The sequence below is a fragment of the Lingula anatina genome, chromosome 5, assembly GCF_051362555.1.
Source record: "Lingula anatina isolate TDL-2025a chromosome 5, LinAna3.0, whole genome shotgun sequence".
Taxonomy (NCBI): domain Eukaryota; kingdom Metazoa; phylum Brachiopoda; class Lingulata; order Lingulida; family Lingulidae; genus Lingula; species Lingula anatina.
In genome coordinates this window covers 5967637-5993427 of record NC_141771.1, presented here as the reverse complement: position 1 = coordinate 5993427, position 25791 = coordinate 5967637, and the positions used below count along the sequence as shown (strand labels likewise).

The 25791-nt window shown below is 36.7% G+C and overlaps 6 protein-coding genes across 6 annotated transcripts; all 6 read left to right on the top strand.

Moving 5' to 3' along the window:
- The first annotated feature begins 2260 nt into the window (after positions 1-2260).
- LOC147761537 (sarcoplasmic calcium-binding protein-like) lies at positions 2261-3986 on the top strand. Its single transcript, XM_087014296.1, has 3 exons — positions 2261-2655; positions 3035-3191; positions 3456-3986. The coding sequence occupies exons 1-3, from the start codon at positions 2467-2469 to the stop codon at positions 3848-3850; spliced, it is 741 nt and encodes a 246-aa protein (XP_086870422.1). The 5' UTR covers positions 2261-2466; the 3' UTR covers positions 3851-3986.
- Positions 3987-5089: 1103 nt separating this feature from the next.
- Positions 5090-7724, top strand: LOC147761536 (sarcoplasmic calcium-binding protein-like). The gene is made up of 3 exons (XM_087013679.1): positions 5090-5503; positions 5918-6074; positions 6301-7724. The coding sequence occupies exons 1-3, from the start codon at positions 5390-5392 to the stop codon at positions 6705-6707; spliced, it is 678 nt and encodes a 225-aa protein (XP_086869805.1). The 5' UTR covers positions 5090-5389; the 3' UTR covers positions 6708-7724.
- A 757-nt stretch (positions 7725-8481) lies between these two features.
- Positions 8482-10868, top strand: LOC106168139 (luciferin-binding protein). Its single transcript, XM_013547098.2, has 3 exons — positions 8482-8762; positions 8891-9047; positions 9377-10868. Exons 1-3 carry the CDS (start codon positions 8571-8573, stop codon positions 9781-9783), a joined length of 756 nt encoding a protein of 251 aa, XP_013402552.2. The 5' UTR covers positions 8482-8570; the 3' UTR covers positions 9784-10868.
- Positions 10869-11735: 867 nt separating this feature from the next.
- LOC106168330 (luciferin-binding protein) lies at positions 11736-13816 on the top strand. The gene is made up of 3 exons (XM_013547361.2): positions 11736-12070; positions 12585-12741; positions 13055-13816. The coding sequence occupies exons 1-3, from the start codon at positions 12053-12055 to the stop codon at positions 13450-13452; spliced, it is 573 nt and encodes a 190-aa protein (XP_013402815.2). The 5' UTR covers positions 11736-12052; the 3' UTR covers positions 13453-13816.
- Positions 13817-19704: 5888 nt separating this feature from the next.
- Positions 19705-21166, top strand: LOC106168222 (sarcoplasmic calcium-binding protein-like). Its single transcript, XM_013547197.2, has 3 exons — positions 19705-19893; positions 20278-20434; positions 20769-21166. Exons 1-3 carry the CDS (start codon positions 19705-19707, stop codon positions 21164-21166), a joined length of 744 nt encoding a protein of 247 aa, XP_013402651.2.
- Positions 21167-23406: 2240 nt separating this feature from the next.
- Positions 23407-24796, top strand: LOC106168201 (sarcoplasmic calcium-binding protein-like). Its single transcript, XM_013547175.2, has 3 exons — positions 23407-23517; positions 23910-24066; positions 24399-24796. Exons 1-3 carry the CDS (start codon positions 23407-23409, stop codon positions 24794-24796), a joined length of 666 nt encoding a protein of 221 aa, XP_013402629.2.
- Positions 24797-25791: the final 995 nt, after the last annotated feature.

Genomic DNA, 25791 nt, shown 5'->3' with positions numbered 1-25791 from the left:
CATACTTGAATATAATAGTATTTTATTCACTATACAACATTGGTCAAAAAGGTTGTCCCACCTTCAGTATTATGTGCATTTATTTATAAATGATCACAGCACAGTTGAAGATCGTTATAAATAGTGATTTTCATTCCAGATACCATAGCTAACATGATAAGTGATACAGAAAATATAAACTAGCGGTGAAGATATCAATATTTAATACCATTTATTCACATTTATTACATGTACCCCCTCAAATCCGACATTTCACTGTGATTTTCACAGAGGTCAAGAAATGTCCATTATATTAAAATGACACCAACAAATGTCACCAAATTTACACACGTTTAGCATTAGGGTTTGCTCGTTAAAGACTACTTGTCTATTAGCGTTTGTGGTTACTGCGTACTGAAATTACCTCCTGTAGGTGGAGCGACCTGCCTTCAACAAGGGTAACAATTCTGTTTTATGCGATAATGCCCCATTCTTCCTAAAGAGCTTGGGAAAGTTGGTAAAGCTTATTAGGAGTTTGGTTCTCCTTGGCATTGCACACTTTAATTCATGCCACAGATGTTTAGTAAGGTTAATAACAGGGCAAAAAGGTGGTTGCTCCATCCTCTGAACATTGGTTTCTGCAACAAATCACTCAGCAGACGAGAGTTGTGAGCAAGTGCATTTCCACGATGACGCCTGCCGTATCCCTGAAGTCATCTCTTGCAAATGGTGTGAGATATTTGTTGAGAACGTTTCAGTGAATTCCCCCAATAACGTTCTTTTTCGGAAAGAACAATGCACTAAAACCATGGGCTTGGCATTCTCTCCAAACGGGGATTGACCTGACACCTCAGGCGATATTATCCTGCACAAAAATTCCAGAAAGCATTTTGCAACATGTCTACGGTCCCTAATTTGACCATCGAAGGCATACAAGAAATACCTTGATACTTCAGCAAAACCAACTTGTTCCTAGTGATGGTTGACCAAGTTCCGGTAGTTCTGGGGTCACTGAACCTAACATTCTCAACTGATACCTCATTCTGTCTGCAAGGGTGGACTGCGGGAGTGTTTCAGGCTTCATCATGACTGTACACTTGCACACAGTTCTCGTGTGGTGAGTAATTTGTTGCAGAAACCCATTGTTCTGAGGCTGGAGAAACCATCTTTAAATCCTGATAATAAACCTAATGAGCACCCGTGACATGAATTGAAGCGTGCAATCCAGAGGAGAACCAAACCCCAAATAGTCCGGACCAATTACGCAAAGCTTTTTTCAGGAAACATGGGGCAATATCCCACAAAACAGAATTGTTACCCTTGTTGAAGGCAGTGACGCCGTCTACAAGAGATAATTACAGTGCACGGTAGCCACACACGCTAATAGACACGCGACCTTTAACGAGCAAACCCTAATGCTAAATGTGAGTAAATTTGGTGACATTTGGATGTGTCATTTCAATTTTATGGGTATTTCTATACCTACGTTGAAATGACAGTGTAACATCGGATTTGAGAGGGTACATGTAATAAATGTGAATAAATGGTATTGGGTATAGATATCTTAACCACTAGTTTGTATTTTCTGTACCACTAGTCTTGTTAGTTATGGTATCTGGAATGAAAATCACCATTCATAGCAATTAACCCCTGCGATGTGATCATTTATAAATAAGGGCACATGAAACTGGGGGTGGGACAACCTTTTTGACCAATGTTGTATAGTAGAATGATTGATCCAGTGAACTTTTCTGAAACATGAAGGTAAAATATGTTCTTTTCCCACTTAAAATGATAGAGGTATTTCAAAATATAACAAAATTTTAACAAAGTCATTTAAACAAATTTAAATTTTAAAGCACATGTCAATGTTGTACTGGCATCTTTGTGCTGAAAACATGACATGGTCGCCAATTTATAGGATATTTAAAGGCGCCCACTGAACTGCTCACCCCACTTTACATCTATATTTTTTAATAAAGCCTGAAGACAGTTGATATGTCAAGTACATAACACTACCGGTACATTATGTTTTCCGATCTGACAAAATTGGTCGCTGTTTTTAAGCATGAATTGCACATAACAGAGAACAAAAAATGGATCACCTTACTTTACTGCTTACACAAAAAATTTATAGTGATTTTAAAACACAATAAGATCCAACACAGGGGTACTCCTCATGTTCGGTTATTCTGTACAACCAGCTCATCTAATTGTGTGGTTATGTACTGTATTAACTACTCTGAATGTGGTCAATTTTCTCAATACAACAAAACATTAACAGCCTGGAGGTTTGTTCATAGAGTCAATTGCATTTTCCACCAACCGAACTTTTATGAGATGCATAATTGTATCACGTGATATAACACGTGCACCCTGGTTATGTTTAAATATAGCTCTACCTTTTTATATGACTCTTAAGGGACGTTTAAATGAAAGAGCATCTCTGCCACGGATACAGGAACATCGATCTCTACGGCGGTCACCATGTCTAAGGTTTTCCAGGCTAGTAGGAGTCTGATAAGAATTATACAACCGATGTGTCAAGGGTTAGCAAGGGTTACGTCAACTACCAAACGGTTGGAGAAGGTTTTGCAGCATGGATTTGTTCCAAAATTCTCTCCACTTTATTTGCCTGTCCGAGAACTAAAACACCAACCGGTAGAGTTTAAAAAGGTAATGAAAAAGACTGCAAATGAAGCGGTTCACAAAACATATATACATATGTGTGCTGAGATCTTTTGTTAAACATTAATATCACTTAAAACAAGATTAGAACTGGACAGTGCTACAAAAGCAGTTTATACTCCAATATATGAATATATATTTGGGATCAGAAATTGTTCCTGTCCATTTGGTTTCGGCAGGAGGCCATCGATATACCATGTGTTTCTGTTTTTAATGTAAAACTGTATGCTTGAATATACTGCGATATTTTGCTTTCCATCAACCGATATACGATTTTTTCATTTAAATATAAATTGTATCAAGCGTTATTTCTATTTTTGCATCTGATTACAATCTACACATCCACTGGTATTTGTACACCTTTCAGACTCCAATGGATTACCCGCCGTTGACTGGATCTGATCACTGGAGACGGAAATTACGCACATATTTCAAGTGTTTTGATGTAAACGGTGACGGCTACATCACAAAAAAAGATTATATGTTAAGTGCAAGACGCTGTGCCGAGTATTCGGACCTTAATGGTAGGCTAATTTGATACCAATTGTTGAATAATAAAAATAAGTGAAAGTATATTTCTGTTGCAAATTCAATTTTATGGACTAAAACATTGTACCCAGCAAGGAAAAAATATATGTGCTTTCTCTGTCTCTCATTTTTAAATAATTTTTTTTTTGTTTTTTTACAAATAATTGTCAGAAAAAGTGACCAACCTACCGGGTATAGCGGATTTAAAGATAACTGCACAGTCATATACATGGATGAAATAACCATGCTCGTTTTTTCAGATGAGAGAGCAGAGCAGATTCTAAATCAGCGCATCGGACAATGGGAATATATTACAAAAAATGCTTCCAAGGTATCGGAGGAAGAATACGTGGAATTGCTTCGAGTGTTGTGTAACCAAAAACACTTTCGGAAGTTTTTCTCGGCGACGGTGTCCAACTTTTTTACTATCGTTGACATAAATGGCGATGGTCTCATTTCCAGTGAGGAGTACAAAGCTTTTTTCTATAGCTTATGCCTCTCTGCCGAGGAGTCGCAAAAAGCGTTCCATCTGATTGACAACAACAACGATGGCTTCATAACAATTGACGAATTTGGGCATGCAATAGCCGAATTCTTTTTTACCGAGGACCCAAATAACATATACAACGATATATTCGGTTCACTGGCTGATTAAGTGATTACATCCTCCAAGGAGCCTATTTTTCCTTTCGATTAGCAACATTATGCAGAAATATAGGGATGGGTGTGATGAAATTTTTAGCATAGTTCAGAATTGGCCAGGGAACAAATGCTAAGATTTTGGTGGGGAACCAGTGTACCATTTATAGCTATTTCATCAATAAAATGCTGCATTGCACAAACGTCGTTCGCTTGCATCGTCACTTCCACACTCTACAGTATAGTACAATTAGCAATAGCACAAACGCCGTGCATTAAACATACACACACACACACACACACACACACACACACACATATATATATATATATATATATATATATATATATATATACCCTTTTTCGGAGAGACCTCTCCCTCCGTATGTTAAATGATACATGAATGCGGCCTGACTGCATGTAAGATTTCGTTTGGTCGACGGTGTACATTGTATTATATATATATATATATATATATATATATATATATATATGCACGGCACGTGTGGTGCAGAATGCTCAACTGTCCGGAGCACTTATGCACAATTCAAGGTAATAAATAGTCAATCGGACTACCTTGATTTCATTTCAAATGACCGTGTACTGATGATGATCATGTTTGATAAATGTTGCCTTGCAATGCACACTATCACATAAGTATCTCAATTTAATCTTGACTCCCACGCATAATTCAAATGGCTGGACATCTGAATACCCTTGATAAGGCCAGAACAAATTAATAAGTTTTTAAATATTGGCCACGCTATCTTTATAGAGTATGTATATATGTAGTCTAGGTTTCTTTTTAGGTTTTTCATCATTGATATGTGTTTCATGGGCAGCTAAAAGTTATGTTGGACCAGGTGCTGTGTGTGCTGTTTTATTTATAAATAATTTTTATGCTGACGATTTTTCTAGTGAAAATTAACAGCCTTGAGTATTTTAGGGCAATTGAAAATTGTTTTGCCTTACCAAAATGATGCAATTTTTCAATTAAAAGAATGGTTTCAAAAATGTTTTTTATCAAAGTAATCAAAATGCCGCCACAAATGGCCATCAATCTTCACTAAATTTGTTTCCTTCTAAATTCCATTGATTACCACCTATGTCAATGTTGTACCGGTATCTTCGTGCTGAGAACGTGACATGATAACTAATTTACACTAGATTTAAAGGCGCTCAGTTAACCACTCGCCCGCTACACATCTATCTTTTTTAAACGAGGAGTGAAGACAGTCGACACTTGAATCGCTTTAACGCTGAGCATTATGTTACTTTATAATTTCTGATCTGACAAAATTGCTACCACGCCTAAAAAAAGGTTCTAGTAACACTGTCGTTAGCTGTACGTAATACTCACGTTTATATTATATAATGCAGTCTGTCAACGTTTGAATAGCACAGTACGTCTTTCATAACACGCGTTTAAACAGGAAGACAGACATTTTTGACTCATATTTATCAATCATAACGGTGGTCAACATGTCTTAGGTTTTCCAGGCAAGTGGGGGGTTACTAAAAAATCATAAACCCATGTCAATGGTTAACGAGCCTTATGTCATCTACCCAGAGCTTGGGTAAAGTTGAGCAACATGGATTGAGTCAAAAAATCTCTTCACTAAACCTACCTGTACGGGGATTAAAAAACCAAGCGATACAGTTTAGAAAGGTGAGAAAGATTGAAAAACACTGTTCCTACTAAACTAAAGTTAGATTTTATTTATTCATTTATTTTTTAATTTTTAAGCGATTTCGGTTTTGTCGCATGTATTCTATTAACTATAAACGGCAAGGCGCCTGCATTGTTGCTTGTCAAAACAAATAAATACAAATATGATGAAACGCCAGCAGATGGATCGCACGGTATCTCTTTGGTACAAACCGTCATTTTAAACTTTCTTTTATCGATAATTCGCATGTGTTTTTGAGCTTTAAAATACACAAGTAATTGGATAAATTGAATTTCTTTTCTTATACACAGAGGGTATCATGTTCTAATGCAGAGAATAACGCTCTTAAATTTAATGTTCTAAGATCTTTTTTTTTTCTAAATCCAGTTTCCATGTACTTAAACTCCTTTCAGGCTCCAGTGGACTATCCACCGGTGACTGGATCTGATCACTGGAGACGGAAGCTGCGCACATTTTTTAGGTGTTTTGATGGAAACGGCAACGGCTACTTCACAAAGGAAGACTATGTGATAAGTGCGAAACGCTGTTCAGAGTATTTGGAACTTGACGGTAGGCTATTGGTTAAAGCAAACTGATGAATGAAGAATTGTGTAATAGGCAATCGCATTCATCTGTTGTAAGTTTTTAGTTTGCAAAATTGTCTCACAGAGCAAAGCATAAATTATCGCAGCCTGCAAGTGACATTCAGTACATATTCGTTTCTCTCTCGTTCCTTTGAGATAAGCATATAACATATCTTAAGATTCAGATACATTACAATTCTGTCTTCTTTTAGATGAGAGGACAAAGCATTTGCTGAATCAGCGTATTGCTGTATGGGAAAGTATTCCTAAAAGTTCAGAAGATGCTTCCAAAGTATCAGAGGAAGAATATCTAAAATCGGCCCCAGTGCTGTTTAATCAGAGAAGCTACCGACAGGAGCTTTTCCCCAAGTATATATCCATGCATTTTACTGCCGTGGACCTTGATAGCGATGGCCTCATTTCTAGAGAAGAACACAATGCTTCGTGTTATAGCTCAAATATCCCCGAAGAAGAAGCACAGAAATTATTCGACCTGGTTGACACCGACAAAGATGGTTTCATAACCATTGACGAGTTTGCACAATCTTTTGCCGAATTCTTTTTTACTGAGGACCCAAATAACCCATACAACGGAATGTTCGGTCCACTAACTGATTAAATACAAAGAGAGAGATGGCTTGCTGTTGAGGAAACTTTGTCAGCTTTTAAATACCAGAACTAGCAAAAATATCAATGTACACATGGCCATCGACACCCTATATCCATTTCAATCAATTTCTAATGCCATAGATTACAGCGTTTTTGCAGATCCAAAGCGGGTCTCACAGCCCACATTAGAGCCTGTCTGAGACTGGGTCGCCATGCCTAGATCGATCTGACTGGATCGACCCATCTCCAATGGATTTCTCTCTGAATTGCTTTGAGCTTTAACGGTTTAGTACGATAGTCTCTGGGATTGGTCTCTTAGACACGCCTCCGGCACGATCAACTCAGTCGGTCATCTTCTGTGACGAAGGACAGCCTGATGATATGTTGATGATACAGTGTATGTAGGAGTTCGCCTGCTGAATGCTTGACACATTATGTTTTAGTCGAGCTGACGTTGGTTGATATACAAAACGTCATTTGCTCGGATTAAAAATAATTATTGAAAGTGGACAAATTCTCCTAAAGTAAAAAAGAAACAAGAGTGTTCTAAAACACATTGGGGGGGGAGAAGGGAGCCGTGATTGCATTTTTATGATCTTTTGATCCGATTTTATCAAAAAGTCACATGTCCTTTAATTTTTATTGCACCTATGATACATGTAGCTTCATGAGAGAAATTTTAAAAAAATATTATAAGAACACTACTTACTTGTGTCCCTTTTTGCTTTTATTTCGGTTTCATTAGTTTAAAATTTTTGTAGTTTTTGTAGTTTTTGATTTAATAATGTGATAATGTTTGTTGAAGTGCTTAGATGTTTTATTGAGATGTTATTATTTCTTACAACGGCACATATATACAACGAAACATATATATCAATGCTGTTTTAAAATATTATAATGGGTAAGTTAGCTAGACCAGCGACACGACTAAATAGCCCAAGTCTGAACATGTTAAAAACAACCTTACAATGGACGTGGTGGAGGTGGGTCATTGCAAGTTGGCCCAATCCAGGGTATCAAAAGGCGATACCCCCCCCCCCCCAACCATACTGCATATACCAAAGGGATAGCTCGAACACCTTTTGAATAATGCACCTGGGGGCCATACTTGAATGTAATTGTATTGTATTCCCTATATAAGAGAATGATTGGTTCAATGAACATTTCTGAAACGTGAAAAAGGTAAAATATGTTCTTTTCCCACTTAAAATGATAGAAGTATCTCAAAATATCTCAGATTTTAACCAAGTCGTTTAAACAAATTTAAATATTAAAGCACATGCCAATGTTGTACTAGCGTCTTTGTTCTGAAAACGTGACATGATTGCCAATTTATACTATATTTAAAGGCGCCCACTGAACTGCTCACCCCACTTTACATCTATCATTTTTAACAAAGCCTGAAGACAGTTGATGTGTCAAGTACATAACAATACCGGTACATTATGTTTTCCGATCTGACAAAATTGGTCGCTGTTTTTAAAGCATGAATTGCACATAACAGAGAACAGAAAATGGATCACCTTGCTTAACTAATGCGTTTGCTTTTATTTATAAATTGTTTTATGTGGTCGATTTTCGTAGGAAAAATTCAACTGCCCTAAGGGTCAATTGTAATTTTTCCACTTACCATTACAAGAATGGTTGCAAATACGTTTTAATTACGTTTGGGTTAGTCATTTTCGTTAATCAATGAATCCATCGTGTCTGGCCTCATTGTAACACTATCGGTCTTTGTACATAATACTCACGTTCATCTTACAATATACAATCTGTCGACATGTTGATAGTAAAGAACGTCTTTTATTGCACACTTCAAAGCGGGAAGACACATTTTTCTGACTCGGAAATATTAATTTTAATTGTGGTCAACATGTTTAAGATTTTCAATGCTAGTAGAGGATTACTAAGAATCATACAGGTACACCCATGTCAAGCGTTAACAAGTCTTATGTCATCTACCCAGAGGTGGAGAAAGGTTGTGCAACATGGGTTGGTTCCAAAATTCTCTCCGCTCATCTTACCTACCCGGGGACTAAAAAAACATGTGATACAGTTTAGAAAGGTGAGAAGGATCGTACCGAACAGTTCCTATATACATGTACTATGTACTATGCACTAATCTTCAATTGCAGAGACTTAGACATTTCTACTTTCAAAATCCAATTCCCAACATACTTGAACACTTTCCAGGCTCCAGTGGAGTACCCGCCGGTCACTGGAACTGAACACTGGAGACGGAAGATGCGCACATTTTTCAGGTGTTTTGATGTAAACGGTGACGGCTACATTACAAAAGAAGACTTCGTGATAAGTGCAAAACGCATCGCCGACTACATGAACCTTAACGGTAGGCTAACTGGTTTGAACTAACTGGTAAATTATGACTTGTGAAATAGGGAAACATGCATCTGTTGCAGGTTTGCATTTTGCAATATGTTTTCATGGGGAAAATATCATCACGAGATAAATGTAACAATCACTTGTTGCAACAAGCAAAGATGTTATACAATACAGGTGTTTATATCTTTTTACTGTTTAAATAAATAAATAACACATCAAAATCCTCAAATACAGCTTTATTTTATAGAACTTTGACTGGCAGAATGTGGATTAAACGATAGTTACAGTTGGATAGAAAAATATATCAATTTAAAAATCTCTTCTCGCTTTTTTCAGATGAGAGAGCAGAGCATATGTTGAATCAGCGTATTGCTATGTGGGATTCAACTTCAAAAATGAAAGAGGGTGCTTCCAAGATATCAGAGGAAGAATATCTTAAATCGGCCCCAATGGTGTTTAATCAGATAAGCTACCGACACGAGGTTTTCCCCTTACATGTGTCCATGCATTTTACTGCTTTGGACCTTGATAGCGATGGTCTGATCTCAAGAGATGAACACAAGGCTTCGGCTTATAGCGTTAACATCCCTGAAGAAGAGTCGAAGAAAATATTTGACCTGTTGGACATAGACAAAAGTGGATTTATAACCATTGACGAGATTGCCCATGGTTTAGCCGAGTTCTTCTTTACTGAAGACCCAAAGAACAAATACAACGTAATATTCGGACTACTGGCTGATTAGATACTGACTTAAATAATGCATGCCTTTTGAATGTCAACAAGTTCAACCAGTAATGTCATATCTACTATACGACCATGAAGATAATCTAATGGGTGTAGCCTTATTACAATATTTGTCAAGAATTTGGAATGGTTCGTTCCAATGTCGGAGTCACTGTGGCAGATTTATAAACCTTTCAATGCACATTGCTTTAAATCGTATAGTTTTGTTCCAATGAAAATAATTGTTAAAATAATTGCTGTAAAGTACGAGGTATATTGGATTGTACATATTTGACATGTATATATCAAAGTTATTTATATGAAATCTAAATGTTAGAAAAAAAAAAACCAAATAGACGGTCGGCATGGATAAATTACACAATTTGGTTTTAAGAACCATTGTAGGAACTAGCAATTCCCATTGGAAAATAGAGATCAAGGTAACAAATTCAACTAAAATAGATCGATTTTTCGTCAATGATACATTTTGCTTCAAAAGAAAAAAGTCATTTAAAGGATGCTACAACACTATGGCTTTTATTTTGTTTTCTTTAGTTATAAATTTTTGTATTTCTTTAATTTTATGATGTGATTAAAAGAAGTTAGAGAAGACATGCCAATTAAGAGACTGAAGTTTGGTTTATACCTTCCATCATCAATATTTATAAACTCTGTACCAAGATGGGCCAATCCTGTTAGATCGATCTAGGGATGGGAACCCAGTCTCACAGCCTGTCTGAGACACGCCTCCGGTTCGATCAACTCAGTCAGTCATCTTCGGTGATGAAGGATAGTTTGACGATATGTTGATGATACAGTGTATGTAGGGGCTTGCCTGCTGAATCCTTGACAAATTATGTTTTAGCCGAGTTGATATTGGTGGATATACAATATGTCATTTGCTCAGATTAAACATAATTTTTAAAAGTGGACAGATTATCCTAAAGTGAAAAGAAACAAAAGGGTTCTATAACATATGGGGGAAGAAGTTGTGATTGCATTTTTATAATCTTTTGATCCGATTTAAGCAAAAAGGCCCATGTCCTTTAATGTTTACGGCACCTATGATATATGCAGCTTCAAGAGAAAAATAAAAAATATTATAAGAACACTACTGATTAGTGTCCCTTCTCGCTTTGGCTTTTATTTCGATTGCATTATTTTTAAATTTTTGAAGTTCTTGATTTAATTTGTATTGTGATAATATTTGTTGAGAGTGCTGAGATGTTTCATTGAGATGTATTATTTCTTAAAACTGAACGGAATATATATATATATATATATATATATATATATATATATATATATATATATATATATCAATGCTGTTTTAAAATACTGTAATAAGCAAATTAGCTAGACCAGCGGCAAAACTAACGAGCCCTAGTTTGAACACGTCAAAACAATCTCAAAAATGGACACGGTGGAGATGGGTCACTGTAAGTTGGCCCAATTCAGGGTATCAACAGACAAACACCTTTTGGACAATGCACCTGGGGGCCATACTTGTATGTAATATTATTTTATTCACTATATAGGAGAGTGATTGATCCATTGAACTTTTCTGAAACGTGAATAAAAAGTAAAATGTTCTTCTCCCACTTAAAATGATAGAGGTATCTCAAAATATCACAGATTTTAACCAACTCATTAAACATATTTAAATATTAAAGCACATGTCAATGTTGTGCTTGCATCTTTGAGCTGAAAACGTGACATGATTGCCAATTTATACTATATTTAAAGGTGCCCACTGAACTGCTCACCCCACTTTACATCTATCTTTTTTTTAACAAAGCCTGAAGACAGTTGATGTGTCAAGTACATAACACAACCGGTACATTATGTTTTCCGATCTGATAAAATTGGCCGCTGTTTTTAGCATGAATTGCACATAACAGAGAACAGAAAATGGATAACCTTGCTTTACTATTTACGCAACACAAACCTTCAGGTTAGCTTTAAAAAATAAAACAAGAAGGTTCTTTTGTTTGATTATTCTGAACAACCAGCTTATCTAAGTGTGTGGGCACATACTGTATTCACTACTCTGAAAGTGGTTAATTTTCTTTAAAAAAATTTAGCAGTCTGAAGTTTTATTCACAAGGGCAATTGCATTTTTACAGTAACCGAACTGATAACTTATGATAATTGTATCACGTTATATAACACGTGCACCCTGGTAATGCATGAATATAGGTCGATCTTTATTTAAGCGCTGAAAGACGTTTAAACGAAAGAACATTTTTGCCACGGATACAGGTATAGCGATCTCTACGGCGGACAACATGGCTCAGGTTTTCCAGGTGAGTAGGGGGTTGATAAGAATTATGCAACTGATGTGTCAAGAGCTAGCAAGGGTTATGCCGGCTACCAGGCGGTTGGGGAAGGTTTTGCAACATGAATTCGTTCTAAAATTTTCTCCACTTAGTTTTCCTGTCTGAGGACTAAAACACCAACAGATACAGTTGAAAAGGGTAATTAAAAAGAGAGCGAATGGATCTGTATGTGCGCTGAGGTACTTTGGTAAACATAAATATCTCTTCAAACAAGGTTTGAACTGGGGATACTTAAAACAAACAGGCAATACTCCAATATATATATTTGTGATCAACAATCGTTGTTCCTCTTCACTTGGTTTCGGCAGGATATACCATGTGTTACTTTTTTATGTGCAACTATTTGCTTGAATATATTGCAACTATTTGTGTTCTATCCTCCAATGTATGGTTCTTTTTTAAGTAATATAATAAACTTTATTTTTTGTTTTCTTTATCCGTTTTCCATGTACACATGAACTGGTATTTGAACAACTTTCAGGCTCCAATGGACTACCCGCCGTTGACTGGATCTGAACACTGGAAGCGGAAATTACGTACATATTTCAGGTGTTTTGATGTCAACAGTGACGGCTACATCACAAAAGAAGATTACGTGATAAGTGCGAAACGTTGTGCAGAGTATTTGGACCTTGGCGGTAGGCTAATTTGTTTCAAATTGTTGAATAATCAAAATAAGTAAAATAACATTTCTGTTGCAAATTCAATTTTAGCCATATTATTTTATGAACTAAAACAGATTAATGTACTTAATTATTGTACCTTGCATGAAAAAAAGTTAATATATGTATGTTCTTTCTCTGCCTCTCATTTTAGATCAATTTAATTTTTACAAACACTAAAAGACAACCAACGTAGCGTTGATTTTAAGATAAATTCTGAGTTACATGCATTATATATGAGTGGATATTAATATAAATAAATGTATGGAACACAATGCTCGTTTTTCAGATGAGAGAGCAGAGCAGATTCTAAATCAGCGCTTGAGGCAATGGGAATATATTACGAAAAATGCTTCTAAGGTATCGGAGGAAGAATACGTGGAATTGGTTCAAGGGTTGTGTAACCAAAAACACTTCCGGGAGGAGCTTTTCTCGACTGCGGTGTCCAGGGCTTTTGCTGTCGTTGACTTAAATAGCGATGGTCTCATTTCCAGAGAGGAGTACAAAGCTTTTTTCTATAGCTTATGCCTCTCCGCCGAGGATTCGCATAAAACATTCAACCTGATCGACAACAACAACGATGGCTTTATCACCAAAGACGAATTGGGGCATGCAATGGCTGAGTTCTTTTTTACCGAGGACCCAAATAACATTTACAACGAAGTATACGGTTCACTGGCTGATTAAGTTATTACAACCGCCAAGGAGCCTAATTTGCCTGTCGATTATAAACATTACGCAAAATGTAGGGACGAGTTTGATGAAATTTTTAACATAGTTCAGATATTTGCCAAGGAACAAATACTAAGATTTTGGTGGGGAACCAGAGTGCTATTTATACCTATTTTATCAGTAAAATGCGGCTTGCACAAACGCCGTTTGCTTGCATCGTCTCTAACTGCCCTGTCGTGCCTTTCTGGCTTCTCATTCATATTTAATTCAGGTAACCTGCGCAATCTTTCCCATATTATACTTACTTCCAACCACTACAATATAGTAAAAGTAGCAATGGCACAAACGGCGTGCATTCATCAACCACAGACACACATACTCAAATATATATATATATATATATATATATATATATATATATATATATATATATATATATATATATATATATATATATACAGTGGTCGGAATAATTTTGTTTCCGTTGTACACCGGTGTAACAACGTTCGAAATGTTTTAATCCCTATCTTGTGAATAGAAGGGGGCGGACAAACAATGGAGGGCCGTATAAATCCCTTCAAAATTCGAACGCACAAACACAATAGCTGAGGTGGAATAACACAATACTTAAGACGAGTGAACCCCATGACGCCGGTTTCTGTGGCCCAGCGCGAGCGTGACAATCCGCTGTAACTAGGTGTAATTAACAGCAGGATACATCAGCCAGAAGGTCCCTATTGTTTGTTGCGGCGAAAGGATTATAGCTTGAAGAGGCTAAACCCATGCTAAGGTGTGCCACGCGAAGCGAACTGTCCTTTTGTTCACAAGTTTGGCACGCGGAGCTGGTTTTTAGTGTTGCTAACAAACTGCTAGTTAAATTTGTTATCAGTAATTTCATCCTATATGAAATTTCCGCAGTCAAAAATTGAACTAATTATTGTTTGTTTGGTTGAAATGCATGAGCGTCAGCATCAATCTTTCTAAAAAAATTCCTATTGCATTAATTTATAAATGTATAAATTATTTATGTACTTACGTTTTAATTTGAAATATCTGCATTCAAGCGTTCAAGTATTTATAAAACATGAATGATAATGAAAGAGGAATAAGGAAATAACATATTACTTATATTATGCTTATATTATAATATTGAAATTAAATGAGGTGCATTGACATAGGCGCAATGACAATCCAACTACAACGTGCAACAGGGGGAAGTCTGGCTGTATGATCATACAATATACGAAAGTACGGTCAATTAAAAGTGTAAATCATCAGTTAAAGAGGAGGGGGTCTTACTATAGCTCGCTATCTATTGTTAAACCCGACTGTTATTATCTCTCGAACAAGCTTAAAGCATGCCTATACAATTACTGTGTCTCCGGCTGCCGTTCAGAAACGCCATGTCGAACATATTTTGCTACAGTGAGAAACATGGTAGCGACTTGTTTTAGATCACTCAAGAAAGGATGCATACGTGCGACACCAGAGGAAAAACAATCAAGTATGCATCTGATCCATTAATAGTAATTGCACAGTGCATGTTACTAGACCTTTGCCCTAACTCAGTAGTTAGGAATAGGATGTTTGGATAAAAAGCTTCTATTCAACTCGCTTAGACCTAGGGCGTGATGCTATCATCCGATGAAACACGTAACTGAACCCTCTACCTGAACTTGAAGTCCTTTTAGCTGAAACAAAAACTGCCCCTTGAACATGTCCATTTTTAATCGTCAAATGATTTGTGATTTCATTGAACGTCTTTGATCGAAAGCTTTCAAGTGACAATAACCGAACCGTGTGTTGATTATTTATTAAAGCGTAATTAAGTTTATTCAACATGATCTATTTTGTAAACGATACTTGCCAAGATTGAGCTTGGAATGATCACCGTCACTATTTACCGTCGCCTATAATGCGTGCTGAACGACAGACAACGTAAAAATATTATCTGTGTAACTGTGCAAACGAACGCATTTAGTTAAAATATAACGAAGCCGGCATTTAATCCATCGAACATATTTATATTTGTTCTTTTAAAACCAGTGTAAGGTTAACGCCAAATCAAAGCAAGCCTTGCAGACTGGTTTTGTTTAAACTGTCGTGCATCAAGTAAAGCTAAGTAAAGCCTGTTTCTACTTCGCAGTGTTCATCCCAGCCATAAAACTGCATGAAGGATAACAAGACCTGTGCTTCAGGTTTCCAGGAGTCCCGTGTAACACAATAATATCGAAGGCCTGAGAGTAATACATATATGAGGCCGTGTATGAAAGATTAAAAAAATTAGAAATTCAAGAATTTAAACATGCTAGGTACATGCACATCACTTAATAAGTCATTTCACAAAAATCGCATCTAATTGTTTAGATTAACCTTTAATTTTATCGATCTCATCCCATTGTCTCAACCACCTAAAAGAAATATAGAGAACATGAGGAAAAGTAACACGTTTACATGCAGGCGAAGGAGTTATACTTCAGTATTAATCGCGAACAATATCAACAGCGACTAAAGACCGTTGCCTGTCTTTCACACTTTTACACAAACACACGAAGGTTTAATAAAGGGAGTCGCGGCGCGATATCTATCTCTTTCATTCGAACAAGCAAAGGGCTGACCCGAAGTAAGCTTTCTATACTAATGTCCTTTTTATTGTATATTGTAATTACTCTACTTGCTGGCCTCCATTGTCTTGTAAAAGTGACAAAGAATGTGTTGTATTCACACACGAGTTGAAAGAACTTTGCATAACTCCTTTGCCTTAAGTTGCATAATGTCTTTCTCAAGGTTATAATCAGTGTGAAGAGGGTGTCTTGCCTCATTTAAAAAGGGTGTTGTTCTTCATACTGGTTGTTGCTTAACTTATGCTAATCTTAAACTTTTATGTACCAATATGGTTTTAATAAATCGCAAAAATTATGAATTTAATGAACAATGTGTATCAAACGTTTTGATACGATTTAAATAAATGGACGAGGAGGATTACGGTATTAGGTTCTATTTACCTCTGGCTTTAACTTCGCCCTGCTATATAAATGAACAAATGTTGCAGATCGTAACAAAAAACTTTCTTATAGTTTTTTATGACATATATGATTTACACATTTGATAGTGAAACACTCCTCGACTTTAACGAATCACCTGACGTAAACTGTGTACCCGCGCTCCACGAAAAAAACTTTATCTTTTAATTTTGAAATGAATTGCTTTTAAGGCAAAGAAGTCCATTAAACCCTTTAGTCTCAATATCATTGTACAGCATGTTGTAATCGATATTTAAAAAAGTTAATTTTTGTACTCCGCTTTCATCGAGGATACCTCAAGTTGAGGTTACAATTACGTCGCTCGCCTATGCTACTGGAATATATATTTAAGGACAAATTAAGCTTTGTAAAGTCCCTATTGTCACACACCATAGATGCTTTATTTTGTCTTGAATGAAAAAATAGCCTCAAATTATCGTTTTGTGCTTAAACCTTTCATTACTTGAACCAAGATCTGTACTATAGCTACCAAGACGTACATGCATCAAGTTGGGTCTGCTGGGTCAGGGGAGCATTTAAATGTTAAACGAGGAAGTCTACCTGCAAAAGCAGCAGCAGTGGTTTAAATAATCGCTATCTTTTCTTTGACAGCAACATAAAAAGTGTTTAGGGAGAAAGTCACACAAAGACCCGACTTTGTTTTGTCTTCAGCATTTCCTCTTCCTTGTTATCTGCAATTACTATCGTCAATTAATGAAATCGAGAAAGCAATTAAGTGACGGCACATTGAATATAGTCACTAGGTGCATTTCGCTGAGTGTTTACAAGATCTAGCGACACATTTTATCGCCACGCGTTCTAGTTTGATTAGTTTAGAAAATTAAACAGTTACTCTGGCGGCTCTCCGTCCTTGCTATGAATCTGACATCGAATTTAGTCCAAAATACTAGTAAATTCAGAATTATTAGCTAAAACTAAAATTGCCCTAATTTGTCAGATAATCAAAAATGCCGGTGATCCACGCGGAGGGTACGCTTTCCTGAAGGTAGCGGCGACGAACGGCGACGATATGTTTCTAAATAGTGAACCTTTATTAGTTACGAAAAGCCCCCTTTTCAACAGGTGCGTTTTATTAATTACTTCATGTCACAAAGTTAATTTATACAGGCAAAACTTTATTCAAGGAAATAGTTTCACGAAATGAAAGGGAGTAAAATATAAGTCGGCACAAATATAAGGCATACAACAATGAGTCATGTTATGGATCATGTTATGGGCCATGTCGGATTATAATGGCATACCTTGATGCAAAACAGTCTATCGTTTCTTCCACCGCGATTCGATTTATTTAATGTAATGTATTACTCATTACCCGTTTCATTTGACACTCTCTCTTTTTATCTCCCTTCACCTTTCTCTTGTTAGAAGGAGGGTAAATAATTAAGCACTCAAAATCTGCACCACCAATCTTCAGAAAAACATAAGTCAACGAACCAGTGGGCTGACCCACAACATCCGACACAGCAGAATGAATCTAATAACGGCTAGCACAAATTTATACGCAGTTACCTATAGTGTCATTACATACATAATCAGCTGCACTCGCGAAGCTGTTGAACAAAAGGATAGTTCGCTACGGGAGACCGTTTGTTTACATAAGTACTCTAAGGGGGCGTGGCTACCCAGGCGACCAGGGGATTAGGCTAGTAACTATATGTCGTCAACAATCGTTTAGCGACCCTATCATTATACACTCTCTCTATTGTATTTTCCACCGCATTAATCGCAGTGTAATCTTCAAATGGTCCACGGGGTAAATGTACACATTCTTAATCCTAGTACGGTATATATAACTGCTTTTCGGAAAGACCTTTCTCTCCGTATGTTAAATGATACATGAATGGGGCCTGACTGCATGTTAGATTTCGCTTGGTCGACGGTGTACATTGTATTATCTCAAATATATGGTTTAATAAATAATTAATAAATGAAAACGATGGTGATTATTGACTTGCCTTGGTAAAGGTCTGCATTGGCCCTCTGAATGGTTTTCTAGTTTATTTACTACGCTTTTTTTATAAGCAAGCCCTGTATTTTTCTGGTAAGCTGATTTCAGATGCTGTTATTTTCATTCTGTTTCACACTGAGTTTACGTTTGACTTCACCTGCGTCCTTACAGAGCACGATGAGAGCCAAAGCGGTTCACTAATTGTCCGTTTTAGTTGTAAGTAATCTTTGCCATTCCAAATGTCAAATGTGGAGTTGCCCCAGGTTCTGTAAGGATGTATGTACAGTCTTGATAAACAAGGCCAAAGAGGAGGACACAAAAAACAAAATGTATGATTAGGTAAAATAATAGCGGCGATTTGACTTTTGAAAAAATGAACATCCCAACGAGCAGATAGCTTGTTTTGATAAAAGGGCAGCATGACATGCATGACGCCATACTGGGTAAGATACTGACTCAATTCAAGCTTGATCTATTGACCTTTCCCCCCTGAGTATCATTTAAAGACTTTAAATTGGAGAGAAAAGAAGTTTAATTGAAGGCGCAGATTTTATGATAATGACAAGCAAAAAGCTGTTGTCAAACCAATGGCTAATTCTAAACTATACCAGATTTTTATGCAAAGGAAATTTGCCCGGACAATCAATTGTAAATATTAATGCACATGTCAATGTTGTACTGGCATCTTTGTGCTGAAAACGTGACATGATTGCTAATTTATATTATATTTAAAGGCGCTCACTGAACTGCTCACCCCACTTGTATCTTTTTTTCAATAAATAGTGAAGACGGTTGAGTTGTCAAGTATATAACACTACCGGCACATTATATTTTACCATCTGACATAATTTGCCGCTGTTTTTTAATCATGAATTGCACATAACAGAGAACAAAAAAGGTATCACCTAACTTTACTTCTTACTCAGTAAAAAAATGGTGATTTTAAAATACAATAAGATCCAAGGGGTACAGTGTACTTCTCTTTGATTATTCTGAACAACCAGCTTATCTTAGTGTGTGGGCACATACTGTTATCACTACTCTGAAAGTGGTCAGTTTTCTTAATACAATAAAACATTAGCAGAAGGTTTGTTCATAGAGTCAATTGCATTTTCCACTAACCGAACTAATAACCAATGCATACTAGTATCACGCTATATAACACGTGCACCCTGTTTAAATATAGGTCGACCTTTTTATGAGTGCTAAAAGACGTTAAAAGGAAATAGCATCTCTGCCACGGACACAGGAATATTGATCTCTACGGCGGTCAAAATGACTAAAGTTTTCCAGGCTAGTAAAGGTTTGATAAGAATTATGCAACCGAGGGGTCAAGGGTTAACAAGGATTACGTCAACTACCAAGAGAGTGGAGAAGGTTTTGCAACATGAATCCGTTACAAAATTCTCTCCACTTAGTTTGCCTGTCCGAGGACTAAAACACCAACCGATACAGTTTAAAAAGGTAATAAAAAGGAGCGCAAATGAAATAGTTCAGGTATCAGATATACATATGTGTGCTAACGTACTGTGGTAAACATAAATATCACTTCAAAGAAGGTTTGAACTGGGGAATGCTAAAAACAAGCAGGTAATACTCCAAAATATATTTCTGATCAAAAATTGTTGTTCCTGTCCATTTGGTTTCGGCAGGAGGCCATCGATATACCGCGTGTTTCTGTTTTTTATTGTACAACTATTCGTTTGAATATATTGCGATTATTTGCGTTACATCCGCCGATATACGATTCTTTTTTAATTGAATATATCAAGCATTATTTCTATGTCCGATATATTTTCTATATCCGATTTCCATGTACACATGAACTGGTATTTGAACAACTTTCAGGCTCCAATGGACTACCCGCCGTTGACTGGATCTGATCTCTGGAAGCGGAAAGTACGCACATATTTCAAGTGTTTTGATGTAAACGGTGACGGCTACATCACAAAAGAAGATTATATATTAAGTGCAAGACGCTGTGCCGAGTATTTGGACCTTGATGGTAGGCTAATTTGGTACCGATTGTTGAATAATAAAAATAAGGGAAAGTATATTGCAAAGTATGTTGCAAATTCAATTTTAACTACTTTATTTTATGAACTAAAACATATTTATGTACATGTTTGCACCTTGTATCTTGCAAGGAAAAAGTTTTATATCGGTATGTTCTTTCTCTCTCTCTGTCTCATTTTTAAATCAATGTATTTTTAACATACACTTGTCATGAAAAGGACCAACGTAGCGTTGATTTTAAGATAACTACTGAGTTACATGCATTATATATGAGTGGATATCAATATAAATACATGTATGAAATCACCATGCTCGTTTTTCAGATGAGAGAACAGAGCATGTTCTAAATCAGCGCATCAGGCAATGGGAATATATGACGAAAAATGCTTCCAAGGTATCGGAGGAAGAATACGTGGAAATGGTTCAAGTGTTGTGTAACCAAAAACACTTTCGGGAGGAGTTTTTTTTGGCTGTGGTATCAATGTCTTTTACTGTCACTGACATAAATGGCGATGGTCTCATTTCCAGTGAGGAGTACAAAGCTTATTTCTATAGCTTAGGCCTCTCCGCCGAGGCGTCGCAAAAAGCATTCCACCTGATAGACAACAACAACGATGGTTTTATAACAGTAGACGAATTTGGGCATGCAATAGCCGAATTCTTTTTTACCGAAGACCCAAGTAACATATACAACGAAGTATTCGGTGCACTGGCTGATTAAGTGATTACATGTGTACCTCCGCCAAGGAGCCTAAATGCCTGTTGATTAGCAACATTTTGCAAAAATGTAGGGACGGGTTTGATGAAATTTTCAGCATAGTTCAGAAATTTGCCAAGGAGCAAGTGCTAAGGCTTTGGTGGGGAACCAGAATATTATATTTATACCTATTTTATCAGTAAAATGCGGCATTGCACAAACATCGTTTGCTTGCATCGTCTCCAGGCCTACCCATCTACCAGACTCGGTACTTAAGGATCCTGAATTAACCGGTATATCGGACCACACTACCCATTTTTAAGGTGTGTGTCAGATCGCATTTCGGAGTATCAGTGAGAACACGGCATGATGAGCCCGCGGTCGTCCTTCAAAATTTGTTCTGGGGTATGATACTCTAACTGCCCCGTCGTGCCTCTTTGGCTTCTCATTCATATTTAATTCAGGTAACCTGCGCAATCTTTCCCATATTATACTTATACCCACTGCGATATAGTAGAAATAGCAATGGCCCAAACGGCATGCATTAATCGAACACACACAAACACACACATACACACACAAACATATATAAATATATAGGACCCTTGTTCGGAAAGACCTTTCTCTTTGAATGTTAAATGATACATAGATGCGGCCTGAGTGCATGTTAGATTTCGCTTGGTCGACGGTGTACATTGTATTATCTCAAACATATATATATATATATATATATATATATATATATATATATATATATATATATATATATATATATATATGGTTTAATAAACAATTAATAAATGAAAATGATGGTGATTATTGACTTGCCTTGGTAAAGGTCTGCATTGGCCCTCTGAATGATTTTCTAGTTTAATTACTACGCTTTTTTTTTTAAGCCAGCCCGGAACTTTCCTGGTAAGATGATTTCAGATGCTGTTATTTTCATTTTGTTTCACACTGAGTTTACGTTTGACTTAACCTGCGACGTTACAGGGCACGATGAGAGCCAAAGCGGTTCACTGATTGGCCGTTTTAGTTCTGAGTTATCTTTGCCATTCCAAATGTCGACTGTGGAGTTGCCCCAATTACTGTACGGATGTATGTGCAGTCTTGATAAACAAGGCTAAAGAGGGGGGGGGGGCATAAAAAACAAAATGTATGATTAGGTAAAACAATAGCGGCGATTTGACTTTTGAAAATATTATTTCTTGATGGTAATCCCACCGAGCAGATAGCTTGTTTTGATGAAAGGGCAGCATAACATGCATGACGCCATACTGGGTAAGGTATTGACTCAATTCAAGTTTGATCTGTTGCGTAGTTGATAAAGGAAAGAGATCAATGACCTTTCCCGCCTGAGTATCATTTTAAATACTGTAAATTGAAGAGAAAAGATGTGTAATTGACGACGCAGATTTTATGATAATGACAAGCAATAAGCTGTTGTCAAACCAATGGCTAATTCTAAACTATACAGGATTTTTATGCAAAAGGTAATTTACCCGGACAATCAAATTTCAATATTAAAGCACATGTCAATGTTTTACTGGCATCTTTGAGCTGAAAACGTGACATGATTGCCAATTTATACTATATTTAAAGGCGCCCACTGAACTGCTCACCCCACTTTACATCTATCATTTTTTAACAAAGCCTGAAGACAGTTGATATGTCAAGTATATAAAACTACCGGTAGATTATGTTTTCCGATCTGATAAAATTGGTCGCTGTTTTTTTAAGAATGAATTGCACATAACAGAGAACAGAAAATGAATCGCCTTACTTTACTTCTTACTCAAAAAAAAATTATGGTGATTTTAAAATACAATAAGATCCAATACAGGAATACTTCTCATGTTTGATTATTCTGAAAAACCAGCTCCTCTTAGTGTGTGGATATATACTGTATTTATTACTCTGAATGTGGTCAATTCCGTTAATACAACAAAACATTAACAGCCTGAAGGTTTGTTCATAGAGCCAATTGCATTTTCCACTAACCGAACTTATAACCAATGCATAATTGCATCACGTTATATAACACGTGCACCGGGGTAATGTTTAAATATAGGTCAACCTTTTTATATGAGTGCTAAAAGATGTTTAAAGCAAAGAGCATTTCTGCCTCGGATACAGGTATATCGATCTCTACGGAGGTCACCATGTCTAAAGTTTTTCAGGCTAGTAGGGGGCTGATAAGAATTATGCAACCGATGTATCAAGGGTTAACAAGGATAACGTCAACTTCCAAGAGGTTTTGCAACATGAATTACGTCAACTACCAAGATGTTTTGCAACATGAATCCGTTCCAAAATTCTCTCCACTTAGTTTGCCTGTCCGAGGACTAAAACACCAACCGATACGGTTTAAAAAGGTAATAAAAAGGAGCGCGAATGAAAGAGTTCATGTTACAGATATACGTATGTGTGCTGATGTGCTTTGGTAAACATACATGTAAATATCACTTCAAAGAAGGTTTGAACTGGGGAATGCTAAAAACAAACAGGTAATACTCCAATATATATTTGTGATATAAAATTATTGTTCCTGTCCATTCGGTTTCGGCAGGAGGCCATCGATATACCAAGTGTTTCTGTTTTTTTTATTGTACAACTATTCGTTTGAATATATTGCTATTATTTGCGTTACATCCGCCGATATACGATTCTTTTTTAATTAAATATATCAAGCATTATTTCTATGTCCGATATATTTTCTTTATCCGATTTCCCTGTACACATGTACTGGTATTTGAACAACTTTCAGGCTCCAATGGACTACCCGCCGTTGACTGGATCTGAACACTGGAAGCGGAAATTACGCACATATTTCAAGTGTTTTGATGTAAACGGTGACGGCTACATCACAAAAGAAGATTATATATTAAGTGCAAGACGCTGTGCCGAGTATTTGGACCTTGATGGTAGGTTAAATTGTTCCCAATTGTTGAATGATAAAAATAAGGGAAAGTATATTGCAAAGTATGTTGCAAATTCAATTTTAGCTATATTATTTTATAAACTAAAACAGATTTATGTACATGTTTGTACCTTGTACCTTGCAAAGAAAAGGTTTAATATTGGTGGGTTCTTTTCTGTCTCTCATTTTAAAGTCAGTTTATTTTTTAACAAACTCTTGTCATAAAAATATGACCAACGTAGCGTTGATTTTAAGATAACTACTGAGTTACATGCATTATATATGAGTGGATATCAATATAAATACATGTATGAAATCCCCCAGCTCGTTTTTCAGTTGAGAGAGCAGAGCATGTTCTAAATCAGCGCATCGGACAATGGGAATATATTACAAAAAATGCTTCCAAGGTATCGGAGGAAGAATACGTGGAACTGGTTCGAGTGTCGTGTAACCAAAAACACCTCCGGGAGAAGTTTTTCTCAACGGTGGTATCAATGTCTTTTACTCTCATTGACATAAATGGCGATGGTCTCATTTCCAGTGAGGAGTACAAAGTTTTTTTCTATAGCTTAGGCATCTCCGCCGAGGCGTCGCAAAAAGCATTCCACCTGATAGACAACAACAACGATGGTTTTATAACAATAGACGAATTTGGGCATGCAATAGCCGAATTCTTTTTTACCGAAGACCCAAGTAACATATACAACGAAGTATTCGGTTCACTGGCTGATTAAATGATTACATGTGTACCTCCGCCAAGGGGCGTAATTGCCTGTTGATTAGCAACATTCTGCAAAAATGTAGGGACGGGTTTGATGAAATTTTCAGCATAGTTCAGAAATTTGCCAAGGAACAAATGCTAAGATTTTGGTGGGGAACCACAGTACTACACACACTGGACAAAAGAAGTGTCACCCCTACTGAGCCAATACTATGGGGGAGATAAATGACTGTGGAATGATATGCTCCTGGTATCATTTTATTAACATCAAATTTCACAAAAAATCACAAAATGAGAACAAAATATACATTCTATCAAAATATGCAGTTTCGAGTCCAAAATTAGTACTTAGTGGCATAGCCACGTGATCTAATAATAGGTGCCAGTCTACGAAGCAAGGTTTCATATAATTGTCTGATGCGTTCAGGGCTTATGCTGGCCCAAGCATGAAAAACTGAATATAACAGAGTTTCTCTGCTGGTTAGACGGGCATTTGTAAAAAGTTTTGACATATCATTCCACACATTTTCTATTATGTTTGCATCCGGACTCTATGCAGGCCACATCACCCTGCGAATGTCCTGTTGGTCAAACCAATCATCAACTGCTCTGGGCCTGTGACAAGGAGCGTTGTCATCCTGGTTAACAAATGGATAATTCCTGTCACCAAACATGTTAGTAAAAGATGGTAGCAAGCCTGACTCCAAAACATCGATATATTTCTAGTGATTCATGTTTCCATTAACCACTATCAATTCGCGCAAGCCATGGATGCTGATGCAGCCCCACACCATGATGAATATGCTGCTCCGGGTTCGAAAATTCAGTGCACGTGGTTCAAATGCTTTACCAGCAGTTTGCCAGCATAATACCCGTCTGTCATCAGAGGTCAGACCAAAGCGACACTCATCAGAAAAATATATAGGACCAATTGTCATGAACTGTCCAGTTCCAGATCCTGTTGACCCTAGTTTACTCTACGTTGCCTGTTTTGTAACGATATAAGAG